Source organism: Artemia sp. Qi Xiang Cuo, chromosome 18, assembly GCF_049724085.1.
Source record: "Artemia sp. Qi Xiang Cuo chromosome 18, ASM4972408v1, whole genome shotgun sequence".
NCBI classification, from domain to species: domain Eukaryota; kingdom Metazoa; phylum Arthropoda; class Branchiopoda; order Anostraca; family Artemiidae; genus Artemia; species Artemia sp. Qi Xiang Cuo.
This window is the reverse complement of record NC_142811.1, coordinates 31033138-31057055: the sequence shown is the minus strand read 5'-3', so window position 1 is coordinate 31057055 and position 23918 is coordinate 31033138. Positions and strand designations below refer to the sequence as shown.

The following is a 23918-nucleotide window of genomic DNA, read 5'->3' as shown; positions in this document are numbered from 1 at the left end:
GCAATTTTCGAGGGGTGTCAGACTTTTTTTAAATCGCCATAAATTTCTTTTCGCAATAAACTTTTACTTTTAAGACGAACCGAAATAATAGTCACCATTCCTGAATCAGTGTCAGATGGCAATTTTTTTCACTAGGTAGCTTTTTTCTAGACTCGATTTTTAATATTTGGTTACTATGGGATATGATTCGCTCTTTACTAGGTTGCGGATAGAGGGAGTGAAAGCTTTTCTTTTATTTGTAGCAATTTATTTTCGTTTTAAGTTTGACTTGATTATTCATTTCAGATTTTGTTCGTTTTAGGATTTTAATTACTGTGTGACTTATTTTATTCTTGCTTTAGGGTTTAATTTCGCTTTTTGTGTTTCTTTGAAAAGTCTTTTTATAATCGTTTGTAAAAGCCGTAATTAGCAAACGAGACTCGTTTTGAATCCTTTCACAAATCACATTTTTTAAATTCCCAATTTGATGAGTATCACCTCTCTCATATTTTGCCTAACTCTTTTGCCTGAAGAGACGGTTTGGGGGGAGGTCCCCTTCTCATTCAACTTCATAAATCAGATATAAACTTCATAAACAAATCAATAAAGCTAAAGTCACAAAGAAAAAATCGATTCGATTCCACCTTCTAGAAGTTTCTTATTTAACGTGATTTTAACAATGTCTACCAAACTCTTGCTCTCGTCCACGTGGTTTTAGCAAAATCACGTTGTCTTCAATGCGGTTTCCGAAGCATGACGTTTGCGCTGTTCAATATTGAGTGGTATTATTTGCAGTTGCATGATATTATGTCAAATGACTAGTGAGGATCTGATTGTAAGATACTTTTGAAGAGCAAACTAAAACGTGAGACTTTAAACATTTGTATTGGAAGTATGATTTGGGGCTACTTTTTAAAGAATTATGGGCAAACGTTGTGGAAAATTTGTTTGGGTGAAATCTGAGACGAAATTTTCGTTATCTAGTGGGGAAGCCGACTTAGGTGAATGAAACTTTAAGGGGTAGAAGTAGTGCCCACAATTTTTTTTATTAAACTACAATTGGGGCTGTTGAGGAGGAAACATGTTCAGAAAACCATTCTGGTAAAGGTAGAATAGTGGCTTTTCCAAAGCAGACTTGTTAGAACAAAAAAAGAGACACTTCTAAACTGCTTAATTTTATATTCATTTTTATGGTTTTGTTCGTGTTTTTAACAGTTTGTCCCCATCCCCCTGTAATGGTGTCTTATAGCCCTAGGCTATATAAAAAATCAACCATAAAAATGATGGAATTCTTATTTTATAATAGTCTCTTGCATCAACTATCAGTGAATCGTATTTCTCTTGCTTTTACCCATTTTCATCTGTTTTGAATCAGTTTTTATCAATTGTTATGTTCTTTTTTTTTTACATTGCCTAGGGCTATATGCATGGGCGTAGGGAGGGGGGCAGGGGGGGGGCAGCTGCCCCCCACTAGACCTTCAAATTTACATTATATATGGCTGAAAAAGCAGATGGGTTGGAAAAAGCAGTTGATAAAACTCCATCACACTATCGACTGCCCCCCCCCTAGACAATATGCTGCCTAATGCTGCCTACGCCCATGGCTATATGAGAGTGTTAGGGGGGGGGGGGGTGGATTATCAACAACGCGAACAAAATCATAAAAATTAATATAGAATTGACCGTCAAAAAAGGTCTCTTTTTTTGTTCAAACATGTCTCCCTCTGAACAGTCGCTATTCTAGACATCTACCCTTAGGACTTGGAAGGCCTAATAAATTAGGCACCTGTCTGCTTTGTAATATTCTAATCCCTATAAATAAGGGACTAGAGATTATAGCCTGAAAAACGTCATCACAGGGCATGTTTCAGACCTCTAATGCATTCCTGAAAGTTTTCCCTAACTGTTTTCAGATTCTAGAACTTTCAAAAAATTTCCCATGGGTAGGTGCTACCAGAAGCTTTGTTTTTACCAATATTTCACTGAGAATATTTCTTATTTCTATTTTATACATCTTCTTAATATTGTATCGTTTCCAGGGGTCGCCTTTGCCCCTCTGTCGGTGCCCTACCCAAAAAGCCTGCAATACATTGTCCAAAAAGACAATACAAAAGTGCTGTTTTTTTCAAATCGGCGTTGATATTAAGTTCGTACAAGAAATAATGCAAGCACAACTAAGAACAAATATGTCAAATTTTGTATATAACCCTGGGGTATGTCCAGGCATTAGGGGTGGGGGGACGGACAGACGCAATTGTGATGGTAATATTCTCGGTAAATTTTTCGCAGTTCATATTATTGACTTACGAATAAAGTAAACATACCACTTGATGCCTTTTTTTATGCTCTTTCCAAATATAATAATCATTTTTGTCAAAAATGAATTTTACCCCCACCCCTAGCCTATATACCAATTCAGGGTATATATTTGCACATTAAAGGGGGGGGGAATTTTATTTATGATGCAAATCAGAGATAAGTTTAAACTTTACCCCCGCCCCCCCCTAATGTGCAAATATATACCTATATATATATATATATATATATATATATATTATATATATATATATATATATATATATATATATATATATATATATATATATATATATATATATATATATATATATATATATATATATATATATATATATATATATCTATATATATATATATATATATATATATATATATATATATATATATATATATATATATATATATATATATATATATATATATGCTCTTTTTTATGCTCTTTTCAAATGCAATCATTTTTTTCACATATGAATTTTACCCCCACCCTTATATATATATATATATAATATATATATATATATATATATATATATATATATATATATATATATATATATATATATATATATATATATATATATATATATATATATATATATATATATATATATATATATATATATATATATATATATATATATATATATATATATATATATCAGAACTAAATTAATTTAACAGAAGTGTTTTGACTAGGCCTATATTGGACAAGAAATCAGGTTAAATAGTACAAAGGTAATAGTACTGTAACATTAAAATTATAACATTAAAAGAGGAACATTTGTGCTAGTTTATAATTTTTCAGCTGTTTCTTCTTGTAGCCAGGCTTTTTTACATCCTTTTACACAGTCACTTTGGATCCAGAACCAATTTCAAGGGTGGTTTTCAATTCCTTCAGACGATTCGTTTTGAACTGAGAAGCCTGTTCAAGCTGGTGAAATCGAGATGATTTCTAATACTGGTTTTGTTGAGATTGACAGCAGAGAAAGTTCGCTCAGCAGCAGCGAAAGCTTGTGGGAGAATAAGTATGCTTTAAGTGAAACGCCCGAGCCCGAGGAAAACGCTTTGACCCATTAACATCTTTTTGCCTGTAAACCCCAATCCAAAACATGATTGGATCTAAGTCAATCGAAGTACCAAACTCAATGCAAAAGGGTAATCTCTTCCACTCTTGGACGATATCTTCCAGATCATTGTCACTCAATAAATTCGGAAGCTGAGCCAGAAGCGGTGCCAGGTTTGGCTGATTTTACTCTACTCCTATAGCATAGCGTGGATGAAGCCAATCGAAGTTTCTTACCGATGTCTTACCTGGAGTTGAAAAAACTTTTCTCATCTCATCACAGAGGACGATCAAAAATTTCCTACGCTCTTTTTTAAACTAAACTGCAGCAGATAGAGATACCTCTTCTTTGGCACAAGTTATTTCCCCTTAGTTCCCACATTCCAACTACTTGAAATCGACGTAGTAGTTTGTGTCATTTGGATTTATGAGGTCGGAATCACTTTCTTCGATGTAACTTGGCAACACAAAGTGGAATGATGTTGTCTTGTTCACTTCAGAAAAACGATTATAGACAAGATGAATCTGGGTGTCTTCTGCCTGAAATTTTTTGTTTAGGTATTCAATAAACTGCAAAATATACACCAGGAAGGGAAAGTAAGCCATGAAAACCGCTGTCAGCAGATTTTTTTAGTATGACAGTGACCTTCCCCGGCTTGTTGGCTTCTTTAAGACTTTCCGCACGGAAGAATAAAGTCAAGCAATCCCACTGCTCCAAATATCAAGCTGCGGCGGCTTGTCTTGACAACCTTCGAGTTGCTATATGTCTCAAAATTTGGTGTTCTTTCAATTCCATTTACTTTTGCAATTCTAAAATCTTACTGGCTTGTTTTGGGCTGCGACAAATACATCCGTATTCAACCTGACAAAAATCTTCAATTTCTTTTGGCAATTGTTTGCCGACAGCGCTAGCACATATGTGAATGGAATGGCATGAACAACCAAGCACAAATAAACTTGAACAGTCTTCTGACAGCTTTGCCTAAACACCACCTTGCGTCCCCATCAAAACCGACGCATAGTCTGTGGCAAATCCTACTAGGTTTGCCTTTGGAGATCCAATTTCTTGAAAAAGTATTTTAACTTATGACCCAGTAAATATCTTCAGCTGTACATTGCCGAAATTCTATAGGCTATAAGTCCCAAGAAGGAGTCTCTTGCAGGAAAACTGTCTTCTCGATCAACACCATTCAGATCAAGATGGGGAACAACTATAACCAGGCTCTATTTGTTACTCAAGTCTGCGCTTTCATCAACCTTATAAAAAATTTCTGCGTCTTGATGATTCCGTATAAATCTTCGAAACCAACTTCGTCAATAACGTCGTTCACGAGATGTGAACGACGTTAAAATTTCGACTGTACCAAAAAATTTTCAGATGTACCGCATTGTACCAGGACCTCTAAATTGTACCGAAAACGGTACAACTGTACCGCGTTGGCACCGCTGCCGAGGAGTGGTTCGCTAGACAAAGGTTTCCACTTTCCAGAGTTTCCCAAGGGTATACTCATGAAAGATCACGCTTAGCTGAACCAACCAAAACGCGTTGTGCGCACCCGATTTTGAAATTACTTGCAATATCTCAGGGATTGCTTGAGATATTTCGTTGAGACTTTCAGGGACTATTGAAAGGGTTCAAGGGTTTCGATTTGGGGGATGGTGGATTCTGTTGGGATGTTTCATTTGCAATATCTCGGGAGCGGCTTTTAGGATAGAGTTGAAACATTCAGGTAATTTTGGAAAAGGAAGGGAGAGGGGTGGGATGACTTCAGATTTTGGGTTAGGGAGGGGCTGAATAATGTTGTCTCCCGGTAATATGAATGGTTTTGTAGTAGTCACTGCTAAGGTACTTGGAATCTAGTCACAGTTAAGTAGCGAATTAAATCAAAAGACACTATTGGTTGCCATCCTATTGGACTAGAATCTGTTCTAGGTGAAGTTGCAACGTAAACCAATCAACATCTTGTGTACCCAAGTTATCAAATACTATATCTGAATTATCTGAAGAACAGCTTAGGGCATCAATTCAAAAATTTCGGGGGGTGATAGAGCACCTAAATGAACATTTAATTTTGACTTGGGGCGGGGGGGGGGTGTTTTTGAGGTAAATTGAAAGAAACTAAATCTAGGTTGTCAAAATGGCATGTCTGCGACTTCTTAGGAATGACTTGTGAGTATCAACTTGAAACCTTCGGAGCATTAGGGGGGAGGAGAAGAAAGGAGAGTTAGTATAGGTTTTTAGGGGAAGCGAAAGTGAGATCAGAGAATGTGTTCAAAGAATTTGATGCGCCTTAAATTTTTTGGTACTGTCAGCCTTAGTCGAACTACTCACAGTAAATTAATGTAGTAACACAGTATATTCACACAGTCAGTCAGAGGAGTCAGTATCAGTAATGTCTTGAGAACGACTGGGGGGGGGGGGTCGCGAGGGGGGACAAGGTGACTTCTAATTTTTTGGGGAGAGACAAAAGAGCCAAAAGAGAACATGCTATATTTTTAAAAGCTGTGTCATTCTTAATCTTTCATCAAACAGACTTTGCTTTAGTTAGGAAATGAATAATATTGAACCGTTTCTTCCAGGTTTAGACAATTCGAGTGTTAATTAAGGTGGAATGGCGAGGCGAATAATGTTTCTTTTGTAAAAAGAATGAAGACATCTTACAAGTTTCTGCTAGTATCGTAAACAAATTTGTGATATGAGCAGTCAGAGATATGACTATGAATTCGTCGCCCCTTCTTCAACAGTATATCATAAAGAAAGACGGAGTGAGAAACATTTGGTGCACTGGTTTCGTAAAGGACTTAGATTACATGATAATCCTGCTTTAAAAGAAGGACTAAAGGATGCAACGACATTCCGCTGTATTTTTATTATAGATCCTTGGTTTGCTGGCTCATCAAATGTAGGAATAATCAAATGGAGGTATTATTACTCTTTTTTCTAATTTGTAGAAAATAATGCATGATATCGGGGTACTTGTTAAACATCCAGAAAATACTCAAGAAGTTTTGTTTGATCTGAATAAACCTGTTTTTCTCTCGCATTCGGTTCACTACGATGCAGGTGTATTTTAATTAAATATTTGATATATAGAGGTGATTAGGCTAGGTATTTAATATAAAGCGTTCTGGGCGACCTGCTTTCCGTAATACTTTGTTGTAGTTTCCATATTTTTTTTACTAAAGTGTTTTATTTTCGTCAGATTTTGGTATATTTCATTATGATTAAGCTAACGTCACTTCTTGAGTGTGTTCTTGATATTTAACAAGTACCGATATCAGATAGTATTGTCTTCTGTCTATTAAAATTTTCAGAGTTTCTGACACACAAGGGGAAAGTCGGGGGTCTGTGGCAAAAAAAAAACACTGCGACTTAGTTTAGCCTATAAATAAACAATGACAAAATCAAGGAATTGCCAGTTAATATACAATAGACGAATTGTCCCATTTCCTAGCTAAATGCTTCAGTAATATGTGTCTAGACGGATGAATGTCTTGTAAACCGGCCAAAAGTTACACATTGCAAGTATTTGTTTTTTGTTTGTTTTTCTTTCTTTTTCTAGGGGTGGGGGGTCTTTATGTTACATTATTCAAAGATAAGCGCTGACAAAAAACCGTCACTGAGATTAATTTTCGAAAAGATATCCAGTCCTATACCCATAGATACAAGGCATCCCCCCATCAAAAAGTAAGACATTTATTTTAAGCAAATTGAATTTGGTACTGGTGCATTATATATAACACACGAAAGAAGTCAAGTTTGGTTAATGCTAATGAAATAAAACAAAATAGGATGAATATATAATAGTTTATGAACAAATTTAGGATATATATTTGCACATTATGGAGGTGGGGGGGGGGGGGTAAAGCACAGCATGTATTAAAGACGTAAACTAACCAAGGTACCTTTTTCCCACCTAAACCCCAAAAAACAATCGTTTAAACATTGTAAACTCATTGAGAAACCACGGCTTTTCAATCATTTATCCATAGCGGTCTCTTGCAAACAGCCGTTTGACGGGTTTCGTGTCTGGTTTCCTTGATACAGTATATAGCGCTGTGTTATATATAATGCACCAGTTCCGTTAATTTTTGTAGGGGTCAAAAAGGTCGTATTTTTTATTCATTTCTCGAAAAAGCTGTACTTACAAACCTAGGAGTATATATCTCTAACCAGGGTGGCCGTGGGCTGCTGTAGCATGTATTAGGGTACTGGACAATACGGTCTACTATATCTCCTAGATAGAAACGCACTATGTTTCAGATCAATGGCTCCAAACTATAGGGTGCACTTGCTGTACTTCCGCTTTCAAAGTATTTTGAGTTTGCAGGATTTTACATCCCCACTCCACCTGTGTTTTGTATGATTATAGCCGCGCTAAAGCTTATAAATTTTCTTTAATAATTCAGACTTCGTTCCACAGAAGTTATTACTTGTTATTATGATAACCACTGCTAAGGGGAGGAGCCATTCGATAGTAATAACGTTCGTCGAACGGAAAAATGGTAGAACAATAACTATTGGTGAAATATTCGAATCAAAACACTTCAAAATCTATAAACAAACAATGGGCAATGAGGAGACTTTAAAGCATGAGCAGACAACGAGCGAATTTTTTCTATCTAAATAAATAAACTTTTTCTATACAAATAAATAGTTATCACGACTTATGATGGTCGCGAGCATGATAAGTAAATCGTAACGATAGTAACTCCCGTGGAACGAAAATAATAAGATGAAGGAGCCAAATTTTTATAATATTGCGGCCGTGGAACGCAAATAGTAACAACGTTGTAACGATAATAAGTCCGTGAAACACGATCTCAGTTTTACAGAATTGAGGGAAAACACGGCAGTCAACCATGTTTCATCATTCATCAAAAAGAAAAGAAAAAAAGAAGCCAACAATATCACAATCCTTTAGACAGGATGCAGATATTTAATAATTTTTATTTCGAGCTTTTTTTATTTCTTATATCAACAATATCAACAAGAACACAACTAAAAATTACTTCTAAAATCTAATTAAGGTTTAGAAATAAGAGTGGTGCTACCTGTCCCCTTCCCTCGTTCTCAAACTTCTAAACAACTTAATGTCATTTGATTGAATTTGATCAAACACGATGTTTCTTTTGGACAATCTGATTTTATTTATTAATTTACCAGCAACAGTAACAAAAAAAGAAAGAAAACCACCATAGGCTATTAATAGAGATTACTGAAAGAAAGTAATGAAAGTAGACTGATAGTGTAAGAGACTGTAATGATATTCATTACTGAAAGAGTCAGGAATGTTCAGCTTGTTAACGTCATAAAAAAATTGAATATATTTTGTTTTCATTAAAGTGTAAATGAGGCTTCTAAACAGCTTAATGTAATTTGATTGAATTTTATCAAACACGATGTTTCTTTTGGACAATGTTATTTTATTTATCAATTTACCAGCAACATTAAAAAAAAAATAAACAAAACCACCATAGGCTATTAATAGAGATTACTGAAAGGAAGTAATGAAAGTAGACTGATAGTGTAATAGACTGTAATGATATTCATTACTGAAAGAGTCAGGAATGTTCAGCTTGTTAACGTCATAAAAAAATTGAATATATTTTGTTTTCATTAAAGTGTAAATGAGGCTTCTAAACAGCTTAATGTCATTTGATTGATTTTGATCAAACACGATGCTTCTTTTGGACAATGTGATTTTATTTATTAATTTAACAGCAACAGTAACAAAAAAAGAAACAAAACCACCATAGGCTATTAAGAGAGATTACTGAAATGAAGTAATGAAAGTAAACTGATAGTGTAATAGACTGTAATGATATTCATTACTGAAAGAGTCAGGAATGTTCAGCTTGTTAACGTCATAAAAAAATTGAATATATTTTGTTTTCATTAAAGTGTAAATGAGGCTTCTAAACAGCTTAATGTCATTTGATTGAATTTGATCAAACACGATGTTTATTTTGGACACTGTTATTTTATTTATCAATTTACCAGCAACATTAACAAAAAAAGAAACAAAACCACCATAGGCTATTAATAGAGATTACTGAAAGGAAGTAATGAAAGTAGACTGATAGTGTAATAGACTGTAATGATATTCATTACTGAAAGAGTCAGGAATGTTCAGCTTGTTAACGTCATAAAAAAATTGAATATATTTTGTTTTCATTAAAGTGTAAATGAGGCTTCTAAACAGCTTAATGTCATTTGATTGAATTTGATCAAACACGATGTTTCTTTTGGACAATGTGATTTTATTTATTAATTTACAAGCAACAGTAACAAAAAAAGAAACAAAACCACCATAGGCTATTAAGAGAGATTACTGAAATGAAGTAATGAAAGTAAACTGATAGTGTAATAGACTGTAATGATATTCATTACTGAAAGAGTCAGGAATGTTCAGATTGTTAACGTCATAAAAAAATTGAATATATTTTGTTTTCATTAAAGTGTAAATGAGTCTTCTAAACAGCTTAATGTCATTTGATTGAATTTGATCAAACACGATGTTTCTTTTGGACAATGTGATTTTATTTATTAATTTACCAGCAACAGTAACAAAAAAAGAAAGAAAACCACCATAGGCTATTAATAGAGATTACTGAAAGGAAGTAATGAAAGTAGACTGATAGTGTAATAGACTGTAATGATATTCATTACTGAAAGAGTCAGGAATGTTCAGCTTGTTAACGTCATAAAAAAATTGAATATATTTTGTTTTCATTAAAGTGTAAATGAGGCTTCTAAACAGCTTAATGTCATTTGATTGAATTTGATCAAACACGATGTTTCTTTTGGACAATGTGATTTTATTTATTAATTTACCAGCAACAGAAACAAAAAAAGAAAGAAAACCACCATAGGCTATTAATAGAGATTACTGAAAGGAAGTAATGAAAGTAGACTGATAGTGTAATAGACTGTAATGATATTCATTACTGAAAGAGTCAGGAATGTTCAGCTTGTTAACGTCATAAAAAAATTGAATATATTTTGTTTTCATTAAAGTGTAAATGAGGCTTATAACCAGCTTAATGTCATTTGATTGATTTTGATCAAACACGATGTTTCTTTTGGACAATGTGATTTTATTTATTAATTAAACAGCAACAGTAACAAAAAAAGAAACAAAACCACCATAGGCTATTAAGAGAGATTACTGAAATGAAGTAATGAAAGTAAACTGATAGTGTAATAGACTGTAATGATATTCATTACTGAAAGAGTCAGGAATGTTCAGCTTGTTAACGTCATAAAAAAATTGAATATATTTTGTTTTCATTAAAGTGTAAATGAGGCTTCTAAACAGCTTAATGTCATTTGATTGATTTTGATCAAACACGATGTTTCTTTTGGACAATGTGATTTTATTTATTAATTTACCAGCAACAGTAACAAAAAAAGAAAGAAAACCACCATAGGCTCTTAATAGAGATAACTGAAATGAAGTAATGAAAGTAGACTGATAGTGTAATAGACTGTAATGATATTCATTACTGAAAGAGTCAGGAATGTTCAGCTTGTTAACGTCATAAAAAAATTGAATATATTTTGTTTTCATTAAAGTGTAAATGAGGCTTCTAAACAGCTTAATGTCATTTGATTGAATTTGATCAAACACGATGTTTCTTTTGGACAATGTGATTTTATTTATTAATTTACCAGCAACAGTAACAAAAAAAGAAAGAAAACCACCATAGGCTATTAATAGAGATTACTGAAAGGAAGTAATGAAAGTAGACTGATAGTGTAATAGACTGTAATGATATTCATTACTGAAAGAGTCAGGAATGTTCAGCTTGTTAACGTCATAAAAAAATTGAATATATTTTGTTTTCATTAAAGTGTAAATGAGGCTTCTAAACAGCTTAATGTCATTTGATTGAATTTGATCAAACACGATGTTTCTTTTGGACAATGTGATTTTATTTATTAATTAAACAGCAACACTAACAAAAAAATAAAGAAAACCACCATAGGCTATTAAGAGAGATTACTGAAATGAAGTAATGAAAGTAAACTGATAGTGTAATAGACTGTAATGATATTCATTACTGAAAGAGTCAGGAATGTTCAGCTTGTTAACGTCATAAAAAAATTGAATATATTTTGTTTTCATTAAAGTGTAAATGAGGCTTCTAAACAGCTTAATGTCATTTTATTGAATTTGATCAAACACGATGTTTATTTTGGACAATGTGATTTTATTTATTAATTTACCAGCAACAGTAACAAAAAAAGAAAGAAAACCACCATAGGCTATTAATAGAGATTACTGAAAGGAAGTAATGAAAGTAGACTGATAGTGTAATAGACTGTAATGATATTCATTACTGAAAGAGTCAGGAATGTTCAGCTTGTTAACGTCATAAAAAAATTGAATATATTTTGTTTTCATTAAAGTGTAAATGAGGCTTCTAAACAGCTTAATGTCATTTGATTGAATTTGATCAAACACGATGTTTCTTTTGGACAATGTGATTTTATTTATTAATTTACCATCAACAGTAACAAAAAAAGAAAGAAAACCACCATAGGCTATTAAGAGAGATTACTGAAATGAAGTAATGAAAGTAGACTGATAGTGTAATAGACTGTAATGATATTCATTACTGAAAGAGTCAGGAATGTTCAGCTTGTTAACGTCATAAAAAAATTGAATATATTTTGTTTTCATTAAAGTGTAAATGAGGCTTCTAAACAGCTTAATGTCATTTGATTGATTTTGATCAAACACGATGCTTCTTTTGGACAATGTGATTTTATTTATTAATTTACCAGCAACAGTAACAAAAAAAGAAAGAAAACCACCATAGGCTATTAAGAGAGATTACTGAAATGAAGTAATGAAAGTAGACTGATAGTGTAATAGACTGTAATGATATTCATTACTGAAAGAGTCAGGAATGTTCAGCTTGTTAACGTCATAAAAAAATTGAATATATTTTGTTTTCATTAAAGTGTAAATGAGGCTTCTAAACAGCTTAATGTCATTTGATTGATTTTGATCAAACACTATGCTTCTTTTGGACAATGTGATTTTATTTATTAATTTACCAGCAACAGTAACAAAAAAAGAAAGAAAACCACCATAGGCTATTAAGAGAGATTACTGAAATGAAGTAATGAAAGTAGACTGATAGTGTAATAGACTGTAATGATATTCATTACTGAAAGAGTCAGGAATGTTCAGCTTGTTAACGTCATAAAAAAATTGAATATATTTTGTTTTCATTAAAGTGTAAATGATGGTCTGGCTTTCAGGAGGCTTAGAGGACCTTAGCCTTACCCCTGTTCGTGGTAATTTCAGTTTGTCTTAAGTATGGCTTGATTATCCGTTGTGATTTCTGTTCCTTTTTTAATTTGAACTATTATGTGCCTTAATTTTTGTTCCTCTTTGGTTTAATTTAGCTCTTTTCTTTTCTGTGAAGAACTTTCTTTTTTGAAAAAGTCCTTTTAATTAATTGTAAAGAAAAGACAAAACAAAAATTTTAGCACAGTAAGATAGGAAAATAATATTTTAAACATTGTTTGAACAAAGACTAAAACGATGAAGCAGCATATTGTCTCATGAGGTAAAATAACCTCAAAGCATGTCGAATTTGAGCAATGTCAAGCCAATGCCAATTAAAACTCAACCAATCTAACGGAACTCCTTCACAAAGGACAGGTCAGTACCACATAATCTTGCCGATGGGATAAGAAGTGCCCGAGAATATCATGGGTGTGTAAACATGCGCACTTAGCATTTGCATAGTTGTACAGAGTATCATGATCACTAGCATAGCTCATCCAAATCTTGAGTAACATACTAAGGTTGCGGGAGAAGTGGCTAACACAACAGCGGTCATCAGCATAACTGTAATTGTTTATGCAGGCTGATCCAATGTGACAACTTAGTCCACTGTTATTGAAAAACTTTTTAAGATCATCACTATACACAAAAAAAAAATGTATAGAAGAGTAGTACTGGAAGATTTCAGAGAAAGAGATCAAAGTGCAGTGCACAGATGTTGAAGAGTAGCTCCTTTTTATAATCCATTATGTGTCGGAAGTTTTCCCTATCGCTGTTTCTGATTCACTAGAATTTTTCAGAAGCCACAAGATGCCACAAAAGTCTTATGGTCGAAGTACATGACCGCAAAAACCCTTATAACAAAACTACCTTGACGACGAGTAGGCGTCAAACTGAAAAGTTATAATTTGTAGCAGAGTTCTCTGGTGATATTGGGCTAATATAATAAGGAAAAGGCGAATATGACATTTTCAATAGGTTTTTCCGCAGGCATTCCATAGATTCCGTAACTGCGTTCTTTTGTCTGTACAGACAATAATTTCTGTAGATTCATGGAAAGATCTGTAGAAGTGGAAACACTAGTATTGAAATATTTGGCGCTATAAATGCTCATTCTTTGGACTTGCGGGCTTAAAACCTCTCTGTAAAGACTTGGAATTCCGGAAGATTTGATGCATTTATGCTTGTGCTAAATCACTTGAATCACTAAATCACTCGCCCTTTTCCAGGTTTCTACTGCAATCACTTGAAGATCTCGATCAGAGTTTAAGAAAATTGAACTCCAGATTATTTGTGATTCGAGGACAGCCTGCCGGTGTTCTTCCTAAGATGTTCAAGGTAGGCACTTAATTTTATGAATGAAAATTATCAAGACAAATTATTTTTCATTTGAGAGGCAAATTGCTGTATTCACATTATTCTATGTTATACTGGTCTCGACCCTGACCAACTAATAGAGAATAACCCTAACACTCGTAAGTGATAGTTAAATTTCGGTACTTATGTCTAATACCGCCAACACTCAAGTTTAGGCTGTGTAAAGCTCGAGAACAAACCGCTTTTATCTGTCTGTATTGAGAAACAATTAGATTGCCCTCAGTGGAAGACAAGTGGCGGTGACAAAACATTATTGTAATTATATAATTTGGGCTATATATTTGTACATTGGGGGGGGGGGGGTCTGGTTTAGGTTACACTCCCCGCACCCCATCCCTTATTGTGAATATATATAGCCCAAATTTGTTTCTAAATTTATTTTAGGCTACAGAAGATTGGTATTTTATTTTTATATTTTGAATTTTCTAGTAACGTAAAATGAAAAGTGAGCAATGTAACCCGTGTTACCCATGAAAAGCAATTTGAAGTAGGATTTGTTTTTCTATCATTTGTAAAAGGTGACCTGCCCTTCTGTGTGTAGAATGGATCATATGTCGATACAAATAAAAGCAGTGGCATATTTTTCCTTTTGTTGTTATCCCTTAACATTTTCCTTAAATAAGATATTCCTTTTTTCTGGAGTAGCTCTAGAAAAATTTGGGAAGGTTAATTTGATTCGCTAATTTGATTTGAACCTGTTATGCTGAATGGCGGCTTGGTTCTACCACCTTGCTAATTCAGACCCAAAATTCCCTTTTGGGTGGTGTATAAGAGAATTTTACGCTTGATTTTTAGCATTGTAGCGGACGAAAGATTCTGCCTGTTGTCTTTCGGTGTCAGACCGGCTGCCGCAGCACGGTGGTGCCTTTTATAAATTTTTCTTTTTTGCTTTTAGTAGTCTGTAGAGATGTATGAAGCCTTTGGTTTGTTGGCCATGTACAGTTTTCAGCAAGCTCTCTCCCGACTCTGTACTTTGTGTTTTAAACTAAAACATATGCCAAGTAAGATAAAAAAAAAAAGTGTTAAAAAAGAACTAAAACTTAAAAATGACGACTTATTTGACTGAGTTAAAGCACCTTTGATATAAAGGGGAAAAATACTGATCTATGTAAATTTGAAATCTAAATGTATTTTTAAAGCGCTAGTTGAAAACTCTATAAATAAAAGTCCTGGATCCTTCATCTCAAAAGACTCGGACCAGCACTTCTGGCTATTAGTATAACTCGTGCGGAGTGCCCGCCCTCTACCCGATCCGGAAAGTGAGTCCAATCTTTCGATATTGTACCTTTCTTTGTTTTTGTTTCAATTGAATGAACCTTTTGTTTGTAGTAATTTATTGTGTCTAAAACATCAGTAAAAACATGGCAGTTCTTAAATAAGGCTTCGAAGAAGAACATGGCTACTGGGACATGGGCTTATTCTCGTGCGCACTTAAAATCAGTCAGGAGACTGATCAGCTTACCTCCAAAGCATGCTGCACAGAGGGGCTTAGGAAAAACCCCATCCATCTGGAGGAAATCGAACAGCTATAATCTGAAATACACTTTTCCATGTATTTACCCCCTCTTCGGGTTCGGTCTGTGTGTACCAATGGCTATAAGTATCACGGACAAGTTCTTCATCTCACTGTTGAAGGTTTGAAGGACCTCAACATTCCGATGCTTGGTGAGTGGTCATTATTGGTTGCCGGAAGAAGAAGAATAAACGGTTGAAAATGCCACTTCCCAAGAATCCAGCTAATGATGTTTCCCTTAGCAAGTATATGGGCTTGATTTTGATGACTAATAGCTGAGATCTATAGAACATCCAGTCGATAGAAGACATTACTCGAAAAAAAAAATTTGTCATGCTGAATAAAGTTCATCTAGATTTAATGGTCTAAAATGGAGAAGAACACCCATCATTTGTTAAGGGGTTTTAAACACAGCTTTATTCTCATGACGGAAGTTTCATTCAATTCTGACGCAAAACTAAGGATGAACTTGGTCATCGTGTTTCAACTTTAGTTGCTATATGCTATTTAATTTGCTATAAACTCCGATTTTCTTACAAATATAGTTGTAAATCCAGATTATAATCAATTTACGAAGCTTTGCAAGGTAGTAAACGGACACGGAAGAACCATGGTCGACAGAAGCTGAAAGCTTAAACCTGTAACATGATTAACGAGTGTTTACTATTTTAAGTACTGTAAGTATAGCTACAGGTAGAGCATGTCAAAATACAATTCCCGCACCTCCCAACGGTTTTTCTCAAACATACAAAAAAAATCCCGCTAATCCTCGTCCGAATCGTCGCTGTCGGCACCACATGCGCAAAGAATGTCGCGTGGACTTATTCTCAAACAAGGAAAGTTTTTACCACACACAGTTTTACAGTAAAAAATGGTTGAATCCTTTCTGACAGAGGGAGGCCAGGGGGTCTGCACTCAAGGCACTGGACTGACTCCTAAAATGTCGTGATAGGTCCAACCAAACTCAAGTGGGTTGAAGATATAGGGCTTAGGAATCACAGCCTGAAGAATAATGCTCCATTGAAGTATAACTCTCTTGACGTGATATACGACAGAACCATCTGTTGGGGATAAGCTGTTCAAGTTCTTTTTTTCTGGGAAATAAATGAATTTGGAGGTCATTGAGAGAATCAAATTCGGACTGTTTTTTGCTATATACCGATACAGTCAATTTCGTGCAAATATGCAAGAGTTCGGGCTCGTACATAATGATATTTTTGATATCACTCCTCACTTTCTGTGTAAGATCAGCTATTTCTTGAATGAGCTGTGATTTAACAGCAGATGTAGCAAATGTTTTTTTGCCCTTCGAGAACAAAAAAATTACCGTATCACATCCACTAATGCAATGTAGCAGCCCTATTGACTCTACAACAACCCACGATGTTCTATTCACAATTTTATGGATCGGAAAGACTTTGTCACGGAACTGAACGTAGAGCTCGGGTTCATAGCCTGGGTCACACCTGCAGAGGAATAATTCGTGATAGTTCTGTAATAAAATGACAACAATGTCTGTGTCATTTGCTTCAACAATTACTTGGGAACATCCATTTCTGTAGCATTCGGCAACATGGAGAGCAACACGCGTGTCTGCTTCTTCATGTGTGCTGCACAAGTTTGCTTCGTAGTCCGGGTTCGGATTTATAGTCATTTTGGATGGGACCAGTTTTAGCACCTTCATTCTATCACTGAATCCACCAGAGAGGTAAATGGTAAATCTTAATTCAGAAAGACAGACATGGCTCCACAATTAAAAAATACATTCGATAAGTCTTGCCTTACTCTCTGACTGCATAAGCAAAATACCCCAGTTTTCTAGCACCATGCTCTTCGTAACGATAAAACTCTTCGTCACTGTATTTCCTCTCCGCTCATGACATCCACTACTGTCTTTTAGAACAATAGGATTCCCGGAAATGTTTACAAGGCTGAACAATCCGTCATACCGATCAGCTACATATATGCAACTCGGTTGTAGATTTTGGGAGTCGATTTAAGAGCCTTGCAAGGATTCGTATTGAAAATGCCTCAACGGTTTCGGTTTTGTCTGGCATGTGCGACCGGATTAACGGCATGAAATCTACCACCACACCAGTTCCCCTGACCATGTTAATCAGAACTTCGCTAGGCCAACTTTCTAAACTTGGAGAGGTGTGGATTAGGCCGAGAAAGCTTGGCTTGGTAACTGATCGAAGTTTAATACCTTCACTAGCTAATGCTTAAAATATTGCTCGGGCGTAAGGAAAAAGTTCATGCGGCCTGATCTTGCTCAGAATCTCAAGCATATATCCTTGACTAGCGCCAACAGTAGCCAAAATCCTTTTAACAGCTTTCAACTCAGCATAAATGCATCTACCGGTCTTGGTCGTTGAACTTTTGGCCTGTTTTGTATCGCAATCCATAGTCTTTACTTTAAGCTTGGAAAAGGGGTTGGGTTTTCCATCGAAGTATGCTTCCAATGCTTTTAAACCACTAGCACGTGCACTCAGGAGGCTCTTTGCCACTGCTTCATCAGTGACTTGATTTGAAATGATGTTCACCAATGATTCCTCATCACATGCAAAGGGATCAATATGGTTTTCGACAACAGAGACCACATTACTGACAAGGTTTTCTCGGCGCTTCTCAAAGGTTCCATTTTTGCTTCCTTCGCCATCAAATTCACTCATACTCTCAATTCCAGCAAGTTGATAAAGGACAGAGGAAACCTCAGCACAGAATGGTATAATGGTAGTCCACTTGGCAACTGCCATTGAGTTCAGTGTGATTCCCTATATTCCTCCCTTTTGTTTTGATTCAAGGTTGAGTGTGGATTCCAGTGCATGATCTGGGGAAACACAATTCATCTTGCAATTTTTCCGCTTCACGTTGAATAGTCCTTTGACAAAGATATGATGCAAGCTAGGTGGCAAGGTTTTCATGTCATTCAAATACTGGAGTAGGCATGTAGTGTACTTATAATGCCCCGCAGCTGTCAAATACGGCAACATGAGGGTTACACCAATAATATGACCTTCCCAGTCTCCCTTACGCTCTGCAATCAGGAATTGGAGAAGAATCAGCACAAGATTCATATACTCCATCCACAACTTCGTTGCAAGGTTTTTGTCACGCGACTTGTTGAACTGGTTCATCAAAGGCTTCATAGATTCCGGGTGTTTGTCTGGGTTGTCAAAGGAGGCTCCGCAATTCGTGAACGCAGACATTAAATCTGACAGCTCATCAAAAGTACTTGCTTCTTTGTCTGATTCAATGTAATACTGTTCAAGAGCATTCCAATATACTCTATACAAGGCCTATACTCTATATTACGATGATGTGAGCCTCCATACACCTGTATTAGGGTTTTCCAGTCATAGCTTTTTTAGCAGTTGCAGAGAGTAAGATGTCAGCCTTATTAAAGATTTCTTCAAGCCCTGAGCCTTTCATGAGGTACCCAATCACACCAAGGAAGTTCATACACAGATGCAATCCACCCATTCTTGGAATAACATCACTGAATGCTTCAGGTTGTTTCTTTTTTAATGCTGCAGGGGTGAAGTAGTACATTATGTTGATGGCAGTACATAAGACAAGTATTGTCCCGGACTCTAGGCTAGGGTAGGCTATGCCAAATGATGGATAAACACAGCATTTGGCATGGGGTATCCAAAATAACAGATTTTGTAGCAGATTTGCTTAAGTTGGTCTCAGTAACATCAAGACTAATATACCCTAAAAAATCCCTGATCTAACTTAGCGTAATTACAGTATAGGCAAAGTCTACATAGAAATGTCACAATATGTTCTTCAGACAGTTTGAGATTAAAAACTCATTCTTAATTCCAACCTGGTCTTGAGTTTTCATCTTGAATCCTATTACTCATTTCTAGCAATATGAAAGTTATTTAGCCTACCTGTCCATGACATTACATAGTTACATAAGGCAGGCTTTAGGCGTCGTTCACTTCTTATTCTTAGCTCTAACTACTAACAGTACAGATTCTCAATCACACTACCAACCTCAAGTTTAATCAGCAACAGAGTTCACAAAGTTGTTGTTGTTGTTGATAGTGCTTACGGGCTGTTGCCCACTGCACACGTGACATAAAAAATGTTTTCAAACACTCACAATCACTTAATCTTTGAAGATCACCAGGGCAGGTTCTTGGCTTAGGATTTGTAGGGAGACTGTCACTGTCCCATTCTTATCGGCAGATAAACTGAAAATCCGTCAGCATGTTAAGTACATTTCGAATTAAGACGATGTGTCACGTCATCATTTTGGAAAAATGAATTTTTGCATATATTTCTTGGCCTATACTTAATCAAAAAATTCTGCACGGTTTCACCGAACAGTTTAAGCTTTGAACTTTTCGGCAATGTGAACTTAAATACGAAAGGTAAAATCTGGGAAAGAATGAAAAACACAAAGATTGTAGAAAGGTCCGAGATACGTGGTTTAGTTGAAAATGAACTTTGAATTTTGAGATTTTCGGGGAAAATTAATAAATATTAGCCTATAGCTCCTGGGCTATACAAGATATCGGAAAAAATTTAAAATATTCTATGAGAAGAACATATTAGGACCAAATTGAGATGTCGCACCACTAAATTGGAGTGGTACAACCTTAGAAAAAAACAGTCTGTACACGTTTAATAGGCCTAAAAAGGGTGTTTTTTAGCTTTTACAAGGTCAAACCGTGATCTCCAACTTTGCCCCCACCCATATTCGGATTCAGCGTGGTCGATATAGTTGGAAACTTTTGTCAAACTGACTGTGTCTTTCAAACCACCTCAACTCAGAAATAAACTAGATACGCTTTAGTGGCTCCCGGACTATAGATCCTAATCTATAAATATACAGATCCCATACTGATTCATCTTCCTATGATCGCCATCATCCCTTGGTAAAAGAAAGGGAAAGGGAATGTTCGGCTAAGAGAAAGAAAGAGCAGTTTTATCACCTGTGATAAAGGTTAAAAATCCATATTGTTGGAACCTTCGAGTAAACGAATTAGTTTTCTTTCTCCATTGGAAGAATATAGATTCAATGCCATGGAGGAGAATCAACCATCTTTGAAGCCAGAAAGACCCCAAACGATGGAGTTCAAGTGCTTTCTAAGGAAGAAGAAGACGCATGTAGGATTATCGTCTATGGCTAGTCACGTCTACTCTGCAGGAACAGTCACCATTCTCTTTCTTGATAGTCATGATGAAACATTAAAAGAATTATGTTGCTAGGCTTTTCTTTTTTCTTTTTCTTTTTTCAATGGTAGCACATGACTATACTAAATATAACTAAATTCGGTCATTATCAAGAAAAAGGTGATACAAAAATTTTGTTTTAGGAATGGCGAACAAACGTCTTATCCTTTGAAGAAGACCCCGAACCATATGGGAGGGTCAGAGACGAAAAAATATTGGCCCTCTGCCAAGATGTAGGGATCAAAGTGATATCAAGAACTTCCCATACTTTATATCCTCTACAAAAGTAAGTGTACTCTTTCTGGTGTGAACCAATTCTTATGAATCTAACCAACCTACGTCACATGAATACCAGATGGGTTGACCCCCTGAAAGAATGAAGAACAAAATTTATATACACTTGGTATACTTTTGTTTTCTTCTTTTGTTTTTCTGTACAGTTATTTGTCAAATGCCTTAAAATATTCTTTAGCAAAAGTTTTATTCTGTTTAAAAAGCTATCTTTTTAAGCGCCATGTTTGCAATGCCTAAGTAACTTTGGGTAAGTTGATATTACTGAAAGTAATAGTTTTCAGATATGGGAAACTAGACTTCGCAAATATAGACCAAACCTCCCCATCCCTTTTCTGATGCTATTTTCTTTCAGTGTGACAAAATCTACGCTTTCTTTTTGCTCCACTAATAAAATTATTTGAACAAAACTACGTTTTCTAAAGAGTTAAAGAGGCTGAGTTACAAGGTCGAACCTTAAAACGTACAGGGATTAGGAGGCACAGTTGGGGGGCTGTCGCCCCCCCAAACCCCCCGCTTTTGCAGCCTTTAAATAAAAAAAAAAAGATTTTTAAACTGAAAGTAAGGAGCGACATTAAATCTTAAAACGAACAGAAATTATTCCGTATATGAAAGGGGCTGTCCCCTACTCAACACCTCGCTCTTTACGCTAAAGTTTTTATTGTTTAAAAAAAAGAGTTGTGAGAAAGACAAACTTTAGCGTAAAGAGCGAGGCATTGAGGAGGGCACAGCCCCTTTCATATACGGAATAATTTCTGTTCGTTTTAAGATTTAATGTCGCTCCTTACTTTCAGTTTAAAAATCTTTTTTTTTATTTAAAGGCTGCGAAAGCGGGGGTTTGGGGGCGGCAGCCCCCCAACTGTGCCTCCTAATCCCTGTACGTTTTAAGGTTCGACCTTGTAACTCAGCCTCTTTAACTCTTTAGAAAACGTAGTTTTTTTCAAATAATTTTTGCACGTTTTTGTACAGTTTATTACTTATTATTGCTTGACTAACTGTTAGCTGATTTGACGGCTTGCGGGCTTGCGGGCTCTTAGAGGAATACGAGCCCGTGTTTTCGAAGGCTCTTATAGGAAAACGATAAGAGCCCGCGTATAGCGGGCTCTTATAGGAAAACGAGATTGTTCGTAAATTTAAATTCGGGGGATGATTTTTTCGGTCTGAAAATATCAAAAGGCCCTAACAGGTCGAATTCTGCTTCGAATGAGTCCTGATTCACCCGGATCAGTTGCCAACTGTGGCCTGTAGGCGTGGATAACAAAAGAAAAAAAGAGAAATGAACTTTAAGTGGCTATATTTGGTTTTTTGAAAACAGAAGGAGTGATCGATTGAGCTGAAGGAGTGATCGGATTGAGCTGAAGTTTCGAGGACAAGCTTCCGGGTCCTAGAAAAGCTTAACCTCTAAATTTCAGGCGGATCAGACAACGTCAAAGGGGGACTGTGGTGGAAGGGTCAAAACTTCCGGCCCAGTTTACCCCATGAAGATAAAGTCGGAGGAGGATGAAATTTTGCACGTTTCTTAGTTTGAGCTTGGACTACAAAATGCGATCACCGCCGTCTCTCTGCGACCTCTAGGACCTGAAATTGCTTAACATTGTGGTGGGTCGCCTCTTTATAGAGGCACAAGTGTGCCTCCTTGATGCTTTAGGATAAAGTTTTTTTTTATTCTTTGGTTATGTTATCGAATATGCAGTTTGGTTTTAAATAACTGCTTCATAAATAAAGATATTTTATCCTGAACATAGTTGATGTTGGGTAAAAAGAAGATCAATCATGTGGGCAGCTTCACTTACCTAGGTAGTATTATTGGTAAAGACGGTGTGTGTAGTGTAGATGTTGGAAGTAGAATAGCCGAGGCCCAAGGTGTTTTTTCACAGTTGAAAAAGTTTGGAAGAATAGGAGATAAGTCTGCGGACCAATATTAGGATATTGGAAGTTACAGTGATGCCAGTGGTCAAGTTCTAAAGCGTGGGCGCTCTGAAAAAAAAACGAAGGAGGATTTGCTGTATGTTTTTCAGAGAAATTGCCAACGTATTGTTTCGGGTATCCGACTGACTGACTATATCTTAAATATTAAGCTGCACGAAAAACTTGTTCAGTCCCGATTTCTGGGGCTATAACGAGAAAAAGGTTGAGATGGCTAGGGCATGTTCAGTGGATGAAGGATGATAGATTGCCAAAGATCGTCATTGTCGGGCAAAAAGCTAGGGCCAAACGAAAACTAGGTTGTCTCCGAATGGGTCGGGAGGATCTTGCAAGGAAAGATTTAAGGGAAATGGGAACTTCTTGGGATGGTGTAAAAAGGGAGGCTTTGAATAGATTGGGGTGGAGGAGGAGCTCACGTAGCTCTGTTGGCCTCAGGCGGCTTGGTGGCTGCAGTGAGTTGTTAATAGTAGTAGTAGAACATATTTGATCCTGAATCGTAAGCGGGGCTGCTGCAGGGCTGCCACAAAGCCCCTAAAATCAAGTGAAGGTCCCTATCGGTCCCTTAAATTGGTAAAGGTCCCTAAATTCCCTTTTCTTACTTTGATTTAAAGCTCCATATCCCAAAGGCTACCAATACCTGTGAGTATACGGTTTTCAGTATTTTTGTTTCAATTGGGATTCTTAGAATCTGTTTTTGCTTGTCTAAGAATGACAAAACTTGTTGTTACATAGACTTCAGCGTTACTGTCTGGACAGAGCAGACAGACTAGTAACGAAAAGGGGTGACCCCCTTTGCCTCTGGACTCAATATGCTAGGAAGCGGATGGGTTCGGTTGGGTTTGTTCATTACTAAGAAGACTCTTTTCTGGGTGTCATTTTTACATACAGAGAAAAAAAAGAGAATGGCTCCAGGAACAAAATACGAAGGAGGCGTTGTTAAAACCAGGTTTCT

The 23918-nt window shown here is 35.9% G+C and overlaps 1 protein-coding gene across 1 annotated transcript in view; it reads left to right on the top strand.

Annotated features, from left to right (window-relative positions):
- Nucleotides 1-741: 741 nt before the first annotated feature.
- Nucleotides 742-23918, top strand: part of LOC148941409 (cryptochrome-1-like) — a 118477-nt gene continuing 95300 nt past the window's right edge. The window contains exons 1-4 of the mRNA XM_089104097.1: nucleotides 742-844; nucleotides 5942-6284; nucleotides 13899-14007; nucleotides 20893-21035. Coding sequence (XP_088960223.1) covers nucleotides 6058-6284; nucleotides 13899-14007; nucleotides 20893-21035 — 479 coding nt within the window. The 5' untranslated portion in view covers nucleotides 742-844; nucleotides 5942-6057. The remainder of the gene's footprint in view (nucleotides 845-5941; nucleotides 6285-13898; nucleotides 14008-20892; nucleotides 21036-23918) is intronic.